Genomic DNA, 16,770 nt, shown 5'->3' on the forward strand with positions numbered 1-16,770 from the left:
AGTTCGGATTTATGTCGTAATTAATCTTTTCAGATTTGGAACTAGCATGTAAATGTGTGTTGATATAAATACACTATCCCTTCTAAGAGTAAATCTATCATCACTTGGCCATATGCATGCAAAACATGTAAAGTAATTAAACTAGTAAATCCTAAATGAATGAAGTTTGTTCCCTAAAATTTTGCCGCCGATTGCCAAGAAAAATATGAAAAAATCGTATGCAAAGACAAGATTGTCTATCCTAGACTCTCTGATGGCGGGTAAAAGAAAATAAGAAAATGACCAATATGGGTTAAGAAACCCTAATAAGTATTTAAAAAACATGAATTTGTGTTAGCTCGGTTCGAAGTGAATTTTATTTTGCCAAGAGTGATTTAAAATACTAATAATGAGTTGATAGTAGATTATAAACATTTTATTGTACACTAAATACTGCAATACTCGCATTTTTTATATAAATGAAAGAGGGATTGGGAAATCCTAAAAGATTTAGATCATTAAAAAAAAATTCAGTCTCATAATAATTAACTAAATCTACACTTTTGAACTTCTTAGTCTTAAAACTTCGAAAATTTATGTCCCCACTATAAATGATAGTTCTATTTATAAGAATCAAGCGATCATTAGTATCCTGAAACCTGATTTTGGCAATCAAGAAAATAACTTGCGAAAAACATGCCCAACCTATTCTTCACTAAAACTGCAGACTCCAAAAAGACAGTGTTCCAAGCAAAATCTTGATGACCAAAGAGACTCCAGAAAACAATTTGCTCTCTAGTGAGCTTCATATATATCAACAGTATAAATCTTTTACTTATAGAAAAGAAAGCAAAAAAAAAAAAAAAAAGTATCGTTCACATCATACACCAAACTGAAAAGACAGCATTCCCCAAATCACGTATAGAATCTTAAATCATATAAAATACATTTTGTTCTTTGCTTTGAAATATCAATGTTAGTGTGATTTGTCGTCATGTAACACATGCATATAATATTAATTCATTCTTTGATTTGGCAATATGTCTCTTTATACATGCATTGAATCCACCGACCAAGTCTACTAGATGCTTTGAAAGTTTGAATTATATAATAATAGAAAGATTTGTTGTGAAGAGCTAGCTGAATCGATTTGGAGAATTGGATTCCGATCCGGTTTTATAATTCTTCGACTACAATAATGTATAAAGGTTGAAGTTGCGCAACACCTAACAAAAGGGAGATAAAGAAAAGACCAAACAAAAAGGTGGAGAAAGAAACACAAAAGAGGAGTGAAAGAGAAAGAACTCAAAGAAGCATAAAAAAAAAGGAATAGAAAAGGAGCACCAATCAATGACTTCAAATTTTTATATCTATATATATTTTTAAAATCAACAAACTTTTGTATAATATATGTAAATATATAATTGATTAGCTAAACAACTCATTTTGACACTCTTAAACAACAGAATTCAATAGATTAATGATTTTGCTATAGATAATCGGGTTACATTTCCAATCTCGTGTGGAATTATTTCTTAGAGAAATTCATATATATATATATATATATATATGTATTTATATTTTAAATTCATATTTGATAGTTTGTGAAAACTTGCGAAAGAACGATTTGAAAGCTGGGAGGAGAATATGACTAATAATTTCAAGATCGGGAGATTACCTATATTGAGATGAAATTAACATTCATACAAAACAAAAAAGTGATTGAGATGAGTCTCATATTCTACATCAACAACATATCTAAGATAAGTTTCACCAGAACTATAAGGAAAAAAAAAAAGGTCATAAAATCAAAGATGTGTAAAAATGAAGATACACGTTTAATAATAAAATTATTTGTAAAAAAATTGATATAAAAAGTAAGCAAGCTGTGGAAGCCCCTTGGTCCATTGGTTGACCAATGGTTGATTAATGCTTCTACATCAAGAGGTTTGAGGTTCGAGTCCTAGATATTGCGATTTATTAAAAAATTTGCAGATTAATAGAGGCAAGTGTGCATGAGATCTCCAGCGATGTACAATTATAGTCGTTCGCCAGGATTCTACGCAGAGAAAGAAGTGTCGCCAGGTCGTGGATCATTGAAGGTATTCATCAAGATTATGAAGAAGGAAGTGTAGTCTGTCGTAGATCCAATAAGGGTCGGAAGGAATTGTCAGTTGTAGAATCGTCTATGTAACAGTTCTCATAATTTGCAATTAATAATAAATCTAGACGACAAAAAAAAAAAAAAAGTAAGCAAGCTATTAAACCATTTTAAATTTTAATAACTGTATATATAGATTTTTAATTAATTAATTATTACCCTTATATTTTTCATTAATTATTTATCATCTAGTTGTTCACCTTAATAGGGGAAAAATCTTAAATACATTGCTTATCTGATTACCATTCATATTTTGTTTTCTTTAGAATCTAAATCTACCATCAATTAAAGAAAATTACAAGTAATTTATAATATAAAAAAAGAAACAATAAGGTAGTTTTAAAAATTTAATACTATTGTCTATTGACTATCTATAGTAACAAATAATAATTTTTTAAATTACGAATACGCTTCTCCTTTTGAGTGTTTTAAAAGCCGTTTATATGTTTCTTCTTGTTGTTATTGAAACTGAAAGAAAGAGCTAGAAAAAAGAAAAAGAAAAAAAAAACAGTTTAGATTTTCGTTATTGCAACTAAAAAATTCGGAAAATAGAGAGAAAGAGAGTGAGGTTGGTCGTGGCCAAATTTTGAGGCTGATCAATGGTAGAAATCTTGCAAATCAATGGCGCAAATTCTGTTGGTAAGTAAAGAGAAAAAGAAAATCTTTTTTCATTTAGATGTAACTGTCGGGAGAGCACTCACGTGTTTCTGTCTCTTCACCTGTAAATATTCTCGCCACGTTTGCTCTCTTCTTTTTTTTGTTTTCCTGAGAAAACGCAAAGAAAAAGGCTTGTTTTTTAAATTCGCTATAGCATGTGGAGGCTATGGGTTCTTATCTTCTTCAACATTTCTTTGTCTTCAATATCTTTAATTCTTCAATGATAAGCAGATCATCTCCATACACATCGATTCACGTCACCCACCCAGAAAAATTCAAACTTTGAATAAAAAATTCTGTAAGTGGGAAAATATAAAACACAGTTGGCAATATGGGCAAGCTAATAATTGATTATCTCCATTTATGGCTAAAAGCTCTACACTTTCTCAAGTCACTTCATTTTCTGGGTTTTTCTCTATTTTGAATCTTATCTTACCTAAAGGTGGGTACTTGTTGTTCAATTTTAGTGATTTAGGGTTTTTGATTGCACTTCTTTTCTGGGTTGTATCTAAATTCGTGGCATGTGCGTGAATGTGGCCTACTTTGTTTTCTTCCTTCTTATTTGGGAACAGAGTTGGGTTGTCGTATTTATTGTTACTTTGTAGGTTTCACTGTTTTCGTCATGACTTTTCAATTGCTTCTGCCCAATTTTCTTTAGCTTCAGATTCATAAATCTATCTTCTTTTCTTTTGGTTGCCCAGGTTTAGCGTGTTAGGCTGAAGATTGAAGAGTAACCATGGATCTTAATCTCGGAAAATGCTGTGGTTCTCGTTCTTCTAAGGTTTGTCCATTTTCTTTTAGATTTAACTCAAATTTTGGAGCTTTGAGATGAATAAAGATTGGAGTTTTGACAATTATGCAGAAGGAATCATGGAGATCGGTTTTGCTTCTTGCTTATCAGAGTCTTGGTGTTGTTTATGGAGACTTGAGTATCTCTCCGCTTTATGTCTTTAAGAGCACTTTCGCTGAGGACATTCAACATTCAGAGACCAATGAAGAGATCTACGGTGTTATGTCCTTTGTTTTCTGGACTCTAACTTTGGTTCCTTTGCTTAAGTATGTCTTCATTGTCCTCCGAGCTGATGATAACGGAGAAGGTGAGGGGAAGAGACACTCTCAGACCAGAAACTTGTCGAAAAACCGATAATTTGTTTGCTCCTTTGCTTATGAAGTTATGTTACATTTGTTTTCAGGTGGAACTTTTGCTTTGTACTCATTGATCTGCCGTCATGTCAAAGTTAGCCTCCTCCCAAACCGACAAGTCTCTGACGAGGCATTGTCCACTTATAAGCTGGAGCATCCACCGGAGAAGAACCATGACTCGTGTGTGAAAAGATATCTGGAGAAACACAATTGGTTACACACTGCTTTGCTGCTTCTGGTTCTTCTTGGGACTTGTATGGTCATTGGAGATGGTCTTCTCACTCCAGCTATCTCCGGTATGTTTGCTTCTGTGTGTGTAGATAGATATTCCAGTGTCGAATTGTTGGTTAAAAGAGTTTTCTAATTTTTTTCTTTTTGTTGTATGTAGTTTTCTCTGCTGTGTCAGGTCTTGAGCTAAATATGTCTAAAGAACATCACCAATGTAAGTACACAAAGACTGGTTAATGTTAGATTTTGCTTTTTGAGTTCTGATCAATGATGGCTTTCTTTGTTGATCAAACGTGTAGATGCAGTAATTCCTATTACCTGCTTCATATTAGTCTGCCTTTTCTCGCTTCAGCATTTTGGGACTCATCGTGTTGGGTTTGTTTTCGCGCCCATTGTCCTCACTTGGCTGCTCTGTATAAGTGGTATTGGCTTGTACAATATAATACAGTGGAATCCTCATATTTACAAAGCTCTCTCTCCTACATACATGTTCATGTTCTTGAGAAAGACGAGAGTAAGTGGATGGATGTCTCTTGGCGGGATTCTGTTGTGCATAACTGGTGAGTTATAACTTATAAGATATCTATATCGTTAATGCTGCCATAAAAATGTCAGTAATTTAACTCGTTGAGTCTTTTTCTAGGTGCTGAGGCCATGTTTGCTGATCTTGGTCACTTCAATTATGCAGCAATTCAGGCAAGTTTGAACTTAGCTTGGATGCTTTACTTATTGGTATATCGCCACAGGTTTCAATAATTCTTTGTTTTGTATGCTGTAGATTGCATTTACCTTCCTGGTTTATCCGGCTCTTATATTGGCATACATGGGGCAAGCTGCGTACTTATCCCGCCATCACCATTCTGCTCATGCGATTGGGTTTTACGTCTCTGTGCCAAGTCAGTAGTCTGCCTTAATTCAAGAACTGAAAATTTATTTGGTGTTGACCATTGAGAACAAATCTGAACTTCTGTTTCCTTGGTTTTGAACAGAATGTTTGCACTGGCCTGTGCTTGCAGTAGCGATTCTTGCTTCTGTTGTGGGAAGCCAAGCGATCATCAGCGGGACTTTCTCCATTATAAACCAAAGCCAGTCTCTTGGATGTTTTCCTCGAGTCAAAGTCATTCACACCTCCGATAAGATTCATGGTCAGATTTACATACCAGAGATTAACTGGATGCTCATGATTCTCTGCATCGCTGTTACGATCGGGTTTAGAGATGTCAAACACCTGGGAAATGCGTCTGGTATGAGATTCTTATATCAGCTCATATATTTAGGATTCTTCAAATGTGAGATTATAAATATTTGTTCCTTTTGTGGTTGCAGGTTTGGCTGTAATGGCGGTTATGCTAGTGACGACTTGTCTTACCTCATTGGTCATTGTTCTTTGCTGGCACAAGCCTCCGATTCTGGCCCTCGCGTTCCTTCTCTTTTTCGGATCAATAGAACTTCTTTACTTCTCGGCCTCACTCACCAAATTCCGTGAAGGCGCTTGGCTTCCCATCCTATTATCCCTAATTTTCATGATCATCATGTTTGTTTGGCACTACACCACCATAAAAAAATACGAGTTTGATCTCCAGAACAAAGTCTCGCTTGAATGGCTTCTTGCACTGGGTCCAAGCCTCGGAATTACTCGAGTCCCCGGTATCGGTTTAGTCTTCACAGACTTAACCTCCGGAATCCCTGCCAATTTCTCCCGGTTCGTCACCAACCTCCCTGCTTTCCACCGTGTTCTCGTTTTTGTCTGCGTGAAATCTGTCCCTGTCCCATTTGTTCCGCCTGCTGAGAGATACCTTGTGGGCCGTGTTGGTCCTGTTGACCACCGCTCTTACCGCTGCATCGTTCGGTATGGATACCGTGACGTCCATCAAGACGTGGACTCATTCGAAACTGAGCTCGTGAGCAAGCTTGCGGATTTCATCCGTTATGACTGGCACAAAAGAACACAACAAGAAGACGACAACGCTCGGTCAGTGCACTCCAACGAATCCTCAAGCGAGTCAAGACTGGCCGTGATCGGAACAGTAGCTTACGAAATAGAAGACAATCTCCAACCAGAGAGCGTCTCAATCGGATTCTCCACAGTCGAAAGCATGGAAGACGTCATACAAATGGCCGAGGCAGCCCCAACCGCCACCATAAGACGGGTGAGGTTTGCACTCGAGGAAAACAGTTACGAGGACGAAGGATCGTCATCGTCGGCAGAGGCAGAAGCAGAACTGAGAAGCGAGCTGAGGGATTTGCTGGCAGCGCAAGAAGCAGGGACGGCATTTATATTGGGACATTCACATGTAAAAGCGAAACAAGGATCATCAGTGATGAAGAGATTGGCAGTTAATTTCGGTTATAATTTCTTGAGAAGAAACTGTAGAGGACCTGACGTGGCTCTTAAGGTTCCACCTGTTTCTCTTTTAGAAGTCGGCATGGTTTATGTTGTTTGACTTATATAAAACTAAATATATGAAAACCTAATTCCTCTGTTGTAAATTCGTCATGTTTAGCTTCATAGATCTCTGTTTCTGTGTTTTTGTTAGTGGTTTGACAAATGGTTAGATCAAGATGGTCAAATTTTCAATGAGAGAGTCATAAATAAAAAAGCTTACCAAACTTTTTGTGGACATAACATATTAAACGACAGCGTATGGGCGAGTGGTCCAAAACGGTGCGTTTGGGAGTTGGAGAATGGGCATGGATCATGGCGGGAAAAAACTAGCAGATATGGCGGGAAAGGCCCAACTATACACACTTCACAATGCCCTTAATTCGTGTTTGAGCAAAGAAGACTCAACATCTCATCTCTCAATTCTTGGCGATTCTCTTTATAGAACTTTGGCAGAAAAAGTAAGAATCAAAGGTTGGTTTGAGATATGGGAGGACCAGCTTACGATTGTCTGACTAACCCTTTAGGAGCCGTTCGATTCTCCTTCGTCAATGCTCTGTCTTCTGGCTATGATCCGGCGTCGTCTGTCGGAAAAGACTGGGGCGTCGTCGATTTGTTCCGTCACTACTTCTCCGACGAATCTGCTATCTCCCAGGTTTACCCTAAAACCCTTACTCTGCCTTCTTGTGTTTTGGGTTTGAATTCGGTTTTATCAATTTTCAGCAGAAAAAGGTTGGATTTTTCGTGTAATTTGGTTCTGTTTCTAACTAAATCAGCTTACTTTAGGTTTTAGCCTATCCACAGATTGGTTAATTTTGGGGTTTTAAAGGATCTGTTCTGAGATATTATTCTTAATTAACGGACAGTGTTTTCTTTGACTACCGTAGGTTCCAGTTCTTGATTCGTCAAGTATTAAGTGGGTGGAACCCAAGACTCTTGTTCGGTTTCGTGGAATGATACAGGACATGCTTGGAAATGAATTCTATGCTGGTGCTTACAAGGTATCAATATATGAATACTTTCACTTAATGGTTTTTAGTAGAAAAGAATTTGTCAATACTGTTTTTTTTTTTTTTATGTTCTGTTTAGGATGATTCAACATGGAGAACAAACAAGTACAGTGATGTATCACAGTTTCCCGAGGGTTCTTCTACTGAAATGCAAGTTTGGGAGCGTCGCTTACTATACTGTGTTCCAGTATGTTTTGTCTCATGCTGATCATTGTTTTTTGTTGTTGTTGGCTTTCCTAGATGTTTAAACATAATAACACTTGGTTTCAATGTTTAGGTTCCAGGACAAAACCAATGGACTGAATGTTCTTCTCAAGAGCTGAAGAACCGGTTTTTGGATCTAACTGGCCAAAACAGGGAAAAGCGTGTGAGGGTGGATGAAGAAATGACTGATTCCATGGACTCCAATGTAAGTAATCTAGTTTCTCACATTTGCTTTATTTGAAACCGATATTGTTGTAGCAACATCTATTGGAGTTGTTGGTCAATAACTTATATTAGCCACCATTGCAGACTTTAGAAGCTGGGCTTAATGGCTCTCCTTTTAAGAAAATGGTAAGGATCTAGTGTCTCAAGTCTTTATTCATAAGTATAACACTGTAAGCAATGAAGTTGTGGAAAAACCATAAATTGGAAAACTTTTCTTACTGTTACTGTGAAGAATCATGACACATTGAGATTTTGGTTGATGAATTATTTCTGATTATACTGTTTATTTATGTTTATCAGAAAGTGGGGGAAGCTACTTCATCAGCTTCAGAATCTCAGGTTCCACAAAGTTCTGGTATTCCGCCTGCTACAAGTACAGAGTCTCTACCTTGTCTTGTGAAGGTAAATATATGTTTTCGTTTTTCATTATATTACCTGTTAATACAAAAGTTGACAAAATTCTTATGCGGCCACGCAGATGTATGATTCTCCGGAGTCAGATTTGAAGCTGAATGATGTGGTTGAATTCCTTGGAGTGTTGACCTTCGATCCAATTGTTATGATGGATACAGATTCACTTGATGAAAACACTGATGATCTTTCTGAAGCTGAATCTGTTCAGATGCCCTCTGGAAAGGTCCCACGCCTCCATTGTCTTATCCACAGGAAGCTTGAAACACAACATTTCCTGCATGGTTCTTCATTATTACCGGAGGCAAGTACCATCGATTTAGAAAATATACCTCTCATACCTGTTCTTCTTTTGACATTTGTTTTAAAATCTCTTGTTACTTTCCATTTAGCAGCCAAAATCCCCCCAAATTTTCAAAGAGATAAGAGAGAGTTTGATGAAGTACCTTACCAGTCTACTTGGGAACGATCACATTGCCGCACAGTTCCTATTATTGCATCTCCTGTCGAAGGTACGTAATTAGTTGAAAATGGATCACTTGTTCTTTATTCTCAGCTATTACTGCTAGGCCCTTGTATATTTACATGGTTTTCCTCCTTTACAGGTGCATGGGAGAGTAGATAATGTTGCTGTTGGGAAGCTTTCGCTTAATTTCATACACCTTAACAAAGAAAGCATGTCTATCTTTGGTACCCAGCTCAGTGATGCCCTCAAAAGCCTCCTACCATTCACACAATCTATACCACTTACTATTGAGTATCTGAACACTGCCTCCCTCGGTCCCAAGAAAGACTATCGAATAAACAGGCAAGAATCCAGCTCTATGATTTTAACAAGTGCATTGAATCATTCTTCTCTTGAAAGACCTTCAAGTATATTGTTTATATGACTCAGATTGATGCCTGGAGTCTTACAAATTGCTGATGGTACCCACTTGATATTGGACGAAACAGAGTTGCAACCAGGCACCTTGAACTCTGTTGGAGTTGAGAATGCAAATCTGCTTAAAAACCTCTTGGAATGTCAGAAGGTAGAGCAACGTCATTATTATTCACTTTTAATCAGTATCAAATATTAATATGGAATCTGTTGCTATTTCAGGTGGAGTATGATTTCCAATATTACAAAATGGAAATGACCACTGATGTTCAAATGCTCATCTTCTCCGAGGGGAAATCTAACATAATGCCTGCTGATTTGGTTTTACCTTTTCAACCTTCCCAAGTGAATTCATTGGAAGTGATCACACCAGAAACAGCAGAAGCTTGGAGGTGCTACTTAGCTACATGCAAATCGTTATCACACTCCATTGGGCAAGAGTTGCAACAGGTATGTATATATCTATTGCATTAGTGTTAGAATCTGCCAATCTGGTGCTTCTAAAGAAATCCATTGTTTTCAGACTTTTGAGTAAATGTTTTCTGCAAAATTTTGTTGCAGGTGGTAGAGAATGATTTGGTTGCAGCTAGACAAACGGATCGTAGTTTAGGCAGCCAAGACTTGAGCAGGTACAAAAGCCCTCCTAAGGGTTTATCCATATATCATATATGTGCAAAATTCACAATTATGTTCTTTGGTTCCACAGATTGTTGACAATGGCTCGTATGATGTCTGTGAGTTATGGTGAGACTACGCTTTCACTAGAGCACTGGCAAATGGTGTTGGAACTAGAAAGACTTAGAAAGGAGAGGCTCAAGTAAAACCACCGAAACGAAGAAGGGAGACTAAAGGTTTCGAGATTATTTGGATCTTGTAATTTTCACTAAGTTATATATGAGCAAGAAGAACAATCGTTTCCTATCTATTTATAAGGTTAAACTTTGAGCGTTTGACTGGTAATGGAAATTGTTTGAAAAAAATAAGAAAATTGTTTTAATTAGAATGTTCGCATAGTTAATTTGGAAAAGGAAACTTGAAGACTTGAGCCTTATGGTAAACGAAGAGAGTAATAACAGATTTGAACTTAAATGTACCAAAATTGGAATACTCCACTTAAACGTGAAGTACTGAATAAAGCACACGCACACTGTGACATCTCTACTTGAAGTTAAAAGTAACAAATAGATAAATTGACTAGAGGATTACCTTCTTGTTATGCAAGTAACGAAACAAAGCCAACCAATAAACCTAATTAAAGTACACTGTTAAATAAGATAAGATCTTTCTCCGCCGTATGTAAATTGATGAAATCACCAGATGGAAGTCTTGGTGTAGAGAAATCGCTCTCATAATCTTATCATGAACACTTTGTTACTTTGCTCTCGATCACATTATCTAACATCTCTCACGACTCTCGTTTGTCTGAACTGAAAGAACAAACTAAAGACGCACCCAGTTTAACGAGTTCCCAAGGTCAAACTGATCCTTAGTACATCTTGGATAGGTTTTGCCATAGCAGTTCACTAGCTGTCCAGTTTTTCTAGATCAGTTTATTTACACAAAGAGAGATAGAGAGGAATAAGAAGATCAGGTCAAAAGAAGCTTGGAGACACTTGGAATCAACAACCTAGCTGATATCTCCTTGTCGTCTTCTGTGGTTGGCCATGGAAGTCTCTGCGTAATGAAAGAATGGTTCAAGAGCTGTGTCGCGGAGGGCCTGTGTGGATGCATGTCATGGCACCGCCTCAAGAAATCTTGAGCCTCTGGAGAGATTTCTCGATGCAATATCCAATCGTAATAATATTCAAAGTACTCCTGCTTAGGTAAAGCTCCAAACATCTCATAAACCACACACCCTAGAGCATATATATCAAGGCGCGGATCGATATGTCCCGGATTGATCAGTCCGTTTGGACCAAAAGACTCTGATGGTATGTACTGAGCCGTACCAAGGGACATAAAATCATATTCAGAATCAGGTTCCTTGGATGATCCGAAATCAGCAAGCTTGAGATCCCACGGCTCTCCAGGAGTTGTGGAAGGGAAGACGAGAACGTTGGATGGCTTGAGGTCGCAGTGAACGTAACCATGGGAGTGAAGAGCCACGAGTCCTTCTAGGATCATACGAGCCGCGCGACTGACCAAAGACTCTGGTATGGGCTGTGATTTGTCGGGGAAACCAGATAAAATCTTATAGAGATTACCTTTGGAGGCGTACTCCATAAAAATGTTGCAATATTCATAGGGTTTTGTTTGAAAGTGAAGCTTGTTTGAAGCTTGGACGATGCGAGGATGATTGCGGAAACGATGCATGATCCTGAGCTCCTTCTCGAGAATCTTTTGGAGATGCATCCGCGATGACTTCTTTGCGTAGAGTCGGCCGGAGTTAGAGTCCTTCTCGAGAGAGACGCGACCGAAGCTGCCTCCGCCAAGAGAAGAGACCTTCGACAACGAAGACTCGTCCACAATCCAATCATCATCTCTCCAAAGTTGCTCCATCTTATTCTTACCTATTCGATCTTCTTTAGGGTTTTTTCTCTGTTTTTTTGTTTGTTTGTAATCTGAGTAGTTAAATGTGATAGTTACTTGACATGTACTCATCTCTATTTATATATGTACAAGCTTAAAAAGTTTTAACTATATCAAAAAAAAAAAGTTTTAACTATATCAAATCAATGTTTGATATTATCCAATGCTTAAGTATTGAAATGATGGTATTTAGCTAAACATTAAAACTGTTATATATAAAAGTTGGTTCAAGGGATTGGTTGATGTAGCAATTTCGTAATTACATTTTCAGAAAATAGCTTTATAGATTATTGAGAGTAAAATTTTTTGTTCATATGCGTAACAAGTAACAACTTCTAAGTTTCCATTTTTCATATTTTAAGTTTTTTCCTATTGATTTAATTGATCTCTTAATTTTATGATATCAACTGTTCATTATTAATTTCAATTTAAATTTCCTATAATAAAAAAAATTCAATATTTGTCAAACCCCTGAATTGTTTTTTTTTTTTTTTGTCAAAGCCATATCTACTACTCATGATATGAATCTACACCAAAAAAAAGCAACAAAAATTTTGATCACCCACTATTTACAATTTTGTTAATTTACTATATATTTTTTTCTTCTAAATCTTTCGTATTTTGATAGAATCACTCAATAAAATAATAACAAACGCAGCCGTTAAAAAAGGGTGAAAAACATAGTGGAGCCCTATCCTTGTCTCTCTCGTATCCCTTTCCTCTGTTCCATCTTCTTCCTCCGCCGATCTTCCTTTGCTCTTTCCTCTTCTTGTTCTTCTGTTTTTTTTTTTATATTTATTTTTCTCTCTTAAAACCCAATTCAAAAGAACCAAGCAAAGAAAAACCTCCCTATTAGAATCTTCCTTAATCTTCAGAGAGAATTAGTTTCCAATATATAACAATGGTTGCAAACTCAGAAGAACCGACAATGGCAACAAGAGACAGTATTTACAGAGCTGCAAGGAGTATAAAGCGACGAGACAACAGTCTCTACAACGCTCTTCGATCTATCTACCAAGACTCCATCTTCGTCCACGAGATCTCTCAGCTTTGGCCTAAACTTCCTCTCGTTGCAAACCTTCGTTGTGGTCTCTGGTACTCTCCCAAATTCGATGCCACTTGCTACTTCAAATCCACCGATGGTCATACCAACAATTTGTCCTTTAATACTTGTCGTCTCAATCTCCATCTTCCTCTTCTCGCTGGTACCAATTCAACATATCTATCTTTCATTGTTTCAGAAATTTCTCTATGCATTTAGTATCGAAAGGATATATCTTTATGCATTGTTTCGTTGTTGTGTTGTGATTGCCATTGTTTTCCCAATGGATAGGAGAAAAAGGAGGATGTATCATTATTGATTCTACTCGGAAAGGAAAGCGTTTTCCGGATAGCATGTCGAAAACGATACCTATATGGTCTTGTGTATTGAACCGTTCAATAGTTAATCATTGGAAGAGACTATGTAACATTGATGCAGTGAGTTACAATGTAGATCATAATTATCTTTTTTGAGGAAGTGTTCTTGTATTAATATTCTGTTTTTCTCTGTTTTTTGAGTAGGGTTTGACTAGTGATGATGGTGAGAAGATAAGGGAATTGTTAGATAAATGGGATTGTTCGTTACATCTACCACTTTGGGTTTCAAATTCTGAGAGGGCCTCTATTGAAGCTAGATTGGATGAGTGGACAAGACAATTAGATGAGAGTGGAGCTGATATAGCTACTCTAGCTTCATCTTTGAGAAAACCTTTGCGGCCTCTTTGGGTTTCACAGAAAACTGTCATATGGTTGAATGAAGTACCTGAGCATGATTCATGGGATTTCACACCTCTCGTTCTTGTCTCGGCTTCTGCTTCTGGTGAACTTCAAAACAGAACCAGTTCAGAGTTTAGTTGGAATTATATTCCAGGAGCTGGTGATGATGAAGAGAGTTGGGCTAGAGGTTTATCTCCAAATGATTTTTGGACACATGTTGATGATCTTATTCACTCGGGGCCTGACTTGTGTAACCAGAAAGTTGCAGAGATTGTTGAAAACGATAGAGTGTATCGAGCGCAGAGAGGTCATGAAGCTCCTCAGGTTGTTGTCAAATGCTCAAAATCTAATGGTGGAGTCAATCACGCTAAGAGTGGTGAAATCATATCTCTTACTGCACAAAAACCTAAAGTTGATGAAGAAAGTTTAGTATTTTGGTTGGCATCAACAAATCTTGCTGTTGGAGCATCACAAGTAGGTGAGTTTAGTTTCTTACTACAAATGTAGTCTCTTTCTTTTGCATTGAACTAAGCAAATCCTGAGGTTCTCGACATTTGTTTCTTCCTTACTACAAATGTTGTTGCTTTGGCCTCTGAAATCTTCTTATCCTTTTGTGTTGCAGCTGGTAAGGTGACATCAATTGACTGCATATTAAATTGTGATCAAAACCCCATCTCAGTCCCTGTATCATATCTTGAAGAGTATTTGCATCTACCCATGAAGGTATGCCTTTAAGACAAACTAAAATTTTACATGATACGCAGTTTATTCCTAGAGCAAATATTCATGAAATGTATATATGTCTTCCAGGGTTCAAAATTTGATAGATTTTCTATATCAAGAAATCTTCGTTCCGCGGTTAATTTTGCTAAGCTCAAGATGAGTTCAGGGAAGAAAGTCTTAGTTTGTTGTCAAGTTGGTAACTTTCTATTTGTATTTTTGTAAGTTCAAGCATAATTTGTAGTTTTTAACTCTTATGTCGGTCTAATCCATATTGTGACTGTGATGATAGGGGAAGATATCAGTATATGTGTTTGTTTGGCCATCTTGATGTCATTATTCAATGAAGAAGGTAATGTTTTGTACTTCTTCGTTTTTTCGGAACCATAATGGTGTCTTTAACCTTATAACACATAAATCTAAAAACACTGGAACTTATTGGTTTATAATTGTAGCATGATGCTGAGACATATTTGAATCATTTTTAGGGGACTTTGATGGTGGAAAATCCTTTGAAGAGAAGAGTATAACAAAAATGGATATGCGAAGGATGCTAATATTTATATGCAAATACGCGGTGAATGCTAGACCATCTAGAGGCAATCTAAAGCAAGTTTTTGGTTTTCTCTCGTCTCAGCGGGAAAATTCAGACTAGTAAAGTAGAAAAATGCTCCATGTATGAAGATGTATGATGTATCCCTCAAGCTTTTTTTAGTTGGAAAATCTTACATTTACGATAGTGTTGTTGTTTTGGTAGACTTTTTTTGTGTGTGTACTAAGAAAAAACTAATTATCACTGATTTGCAAAATGCTGGTAAAATCTATACTAACTTCATTACATTATAGGCATAAATCATTTATTATTCTTGATTAGATTTGTTTAGTTTACACGTTACATTAACTAGATTGAACAATATTTATCTTTTGTACAAAAAAAAAAAGAACAACATTTGTCTATCATTAAGCACACAAAGTAATTTACCAAAATATCTAATATTTATAACACATTTATATGCTTTATATATTTTTTTTTCCCCAAAAAATATAAAAAATAAAAAAATAAAAAATAAAAATATAAAGCATATAAATGTGTTATAAATATTAAATCATCTTGATTACATTTGCTAATTTGCATATTTTTTTAATAACTAAGTATTCCTAATTAGATGATTTGACACAAAGTAATTTACCAAATTAAAATATTATATATTACGTATATTGTAAAATTTACAATATATATATATATATATATATATATATATTTATGTTTTTGTATTATATAATTAAACAATTAACCCCAAAAAATCTGAGAACTAGAGTTCTAACTTCTAACCAAAAAAATACAGAATTAAGTTTAATTTGCTAACCAAAAGAAGTCTTCATTGGAGACTGTCTGTGTTCTTGACTTCTTGGCAACCTAGTCTCGTCACTATGGATATTATCGAAGATCTAAAAGAGTCTTCATTGCAGACTGTCAATGTTCTTGGCAAATTAGGTCCCTTCGGCTTTGTGTCTCTCCAGAATGATACAAACTTGGGGAAATCATACGTCAAGAAGACAAGTATTCTCGAACAGTCCAAGAATTTGGAGAAGGAGCTCAGAATCATGCTTCGTTTTCACAACAATCCCTTCATCGTTCGAGCTTCAAGCGATCATCTTCACTTCGTGACCAACACAAAAAGCATGAGTTTGTGTTACATCTACATGGAGTATGCTTCCTTAGGGAATCTCAACAAGATGATCTCTGATGCCGGAGGGAGATTGCCTGAAGATAGTGTCAGACGTGCCACACGTATGATCCTACAAGGACTCAAGGCTCTTCACTCTGAAGGTTACGTCCACTGCGACCTCAAGCCATCAAATGTACTTGTGTTCCCTTCCAACACTCTTGGCGAGCCATGGGATCTCAAGCTTGCTGGTTTCTGTTTATCCAAAGAGCCTACTATGGATTATAAACTGTTGTTTCCTGGAACCCTTGAGGAGTACATGCCGCCTGAGGCCATTGAGCAGGACAGGTTTGTTGGGCAGGACAAACTGATCGGACCAGCCTGTGATATATGGTCTCTAGGACGTATTGTTCTTAGGATGTTTGGGGGTATTCCTGTTGAGGTGAGAGGTTCTAACACTTGAAGGCTGTACGAAGATATCTCTCCGGACGCCACAGACTTCTTGAGGAGGTGCTTGGCATGGCGCCCTTCGAATCGGGCCACCGTGGATGAGCTCTTAGACCATCCTTTTGCTGCTGAAAAACTTCCATTTCTTCTTTCTTTCTTAAGGGTTCCTTCTTTTATAAGAAGGATTGCCATGGAAAAATTGTATGTTAGACATGAAGAACTGATTCCAAAACCTCAAGGGTTGCTCTGGTGATAAGAAAATGAAACTGAATGTAAGAACCGAAACTGAACGCCTACTGTTTGCAATTTCTCTTCTAATTCTCAACTCAACACTATTTTCACAAATATCGTAAGATTTTCGAATGTGA

General features: G+C 36.8%; 5 protein-coding genes across 9 annotated transcripts; 4 read left to right on the plus strand and 1 right to left on the minus strand.

Moving 5' to 3' along the window:
* The first annotated feature begins 2,624 nt into the window (after positions 1-2,624).
* Positions 2,625-6,697, plus strand: LOC9315945 (potassium transporter 2). 3 transcript variants are annotated; one of them, XM_021027836.1, is made up of 10 exons: positions 2,625-3,095; positions 3,499-3,578; positions 3,660-3,894; positions 3,991-4,236; positions 4,329-4,382; positions 4,468-4,728; positions 4,812-4,864; positions 4,947-5,064; positions 5,158-5,412; positions 5,495-6,697. In XM_021027836.1, the coding sequence occupies exons 2-10, from the start codon at positions 3,534-3,536 to the stop codon at positions 6,610-6,612; spliced, it is 2,385 nt and encodes a 794-aa protein (XP_020883495.1). In that variant the 5' UTR covers positions 2,625-3,095; positions 3,499-3,533; the 3' UTR covers positions 6,613-6,697. The 3 variants fall into 3 exon arrangements, with proteins under 3 accessions (XP_020883495.1, XP_020883496.1, XP_020883497.1); XM_021027837.1 differs by having other exon boundaries at positions 2,625-2,779; XM_021027838.1 differs by lacking the exon at positions 2,625-3,095 and adding an exon at positions 3,115-3,239.
* A 101-nt stretch (positions 6,698-6,798) lies between these two features.
* LOC9315946 (mini-chromosome maintenance complex-binding protein) lies at positions 6,799-10,261 on the plus strand. Of its 2 annotated transcripts, none has more exons than XM_021027840.1 (13): positions 6,799-7,206; positions 7,439-7,552; positions 7,641-7,748; positions 7,839-7,970; positions 8,075-8,116; positions 8,291-8,392; positions 8,469-8,705; positions 8,797-8,913; positions 9,007-9,209; positions 9,297-9,432; positions 9,504-9,731; positions 9,843-9,910; positions 9,988-10,261. In XM_021027840.1, exons 1-13 carry the CDS (start codon positions 7,039-7,041, stop codon positions 10,100-10,102), a joined length of 1,770 nt encoding a protein of 589 aa, XP_020883499.1. In that variant the 5' UTR covers positions 6,799-7,038; the 3' UTR covers positions 10,103-10,261. The 2 variants fall into 2 exon arrangements, with proteins under 2 accessions (XP_020883499.1, XP_020883498.1); XM_021027839.1 differs by having other exon boundaries at positions 6,893-7,206; positions 8,794-8,913.
* Positions 10,262-10,364: 103 nt separating this feature from the next.
* On the minus strand, positions 10,365-11,838 carry LOC9315947 (mitogen-activated protein kinase kinase kinase 3). The gene has a single exon (XM_002881680.2). It carries the CDS (start codon positions 11,778-11,780, stop codon positions 10,869-10,871), a length of 912 nt encoding a protein of 303 aa, XP_002881726.1. The 5' UTR covers positions 11,781-11,838; the 3' UTR covers positions 10,365-10,868.
* A 562-nt stretch (positions 11,839-12,400) lies between these two features.
* Positions 12,401-15,126, plus strand: LOC9317793 (uncharacterized protein C3F10.06c). 2 transcript variants are annotated; one of them, XM_021029845.1, is made up of 7 exons: positions 12,401-13,015; positions 13,144-13,289; positions 13,374-14,046; positions 14,191-14,291; positions 14,379-14,483; positions 14,581-14,640; positions 14,777-14,869. In XM_021029845.1, the coding sequence occupies exons 1-6, from the start codon at positions 12,712-12,714 to the stop codon at positions 14,617-14,619; spliced, it is 1,368 nt and encodes a 455-aa protein (XP_020885504.1). In that variant the 5' UTR covers positions 12,401-12,711; the 3' UTR covers positions 14,620-14,640; positions 14,777-14,869. The 2 variants fall into 2 exon arrangements, with proteins under 2 accessions (XP_020885504.1, XP_020885503.1); XM_021029844.1 differs by having other exon boundaries at positions 12,413-13,015; positions 14,379-14,487; positions 14,777-15,126.
* A 470-nt stretch (positions 15,127-15,596) lies between these two features.
* LOC9315948 (MAP kinase kinase MKK2/SSP33) lies at positions 15,597-16,687 on the plus strand. The gene has a single exon (XM_021027984.1). The coding sequence runs from the start codon at positions 15,720-15,722 to the stop codon at positions 16,416-16,418; it is 699 nt and encodes a 232-aa protein (XP_020883643.1). The 5' UTR covers positions 15,597-15,719; the 3' UTR covers positions 16,419-16,687.
* The last annotated feature ends 83 nt before the right edge of the window (positions 16,688-16,770 follow it).

The sequence above is a fragment of the Arabidopsis lyrata genome (assembly GCF_000004255.2).
Source record: "Arabidopsis lyrata subsp. lyrata unplaced genomic scaffold ARALYscaffold_4, whole genome shotgun sequence".
NCBI lineage: Eukaryota > Viridiplantae > Streptophyta > Magnoliopsida > Brassicales > Brassicaceae > Arabidopsis > Arabidopsis lyrata.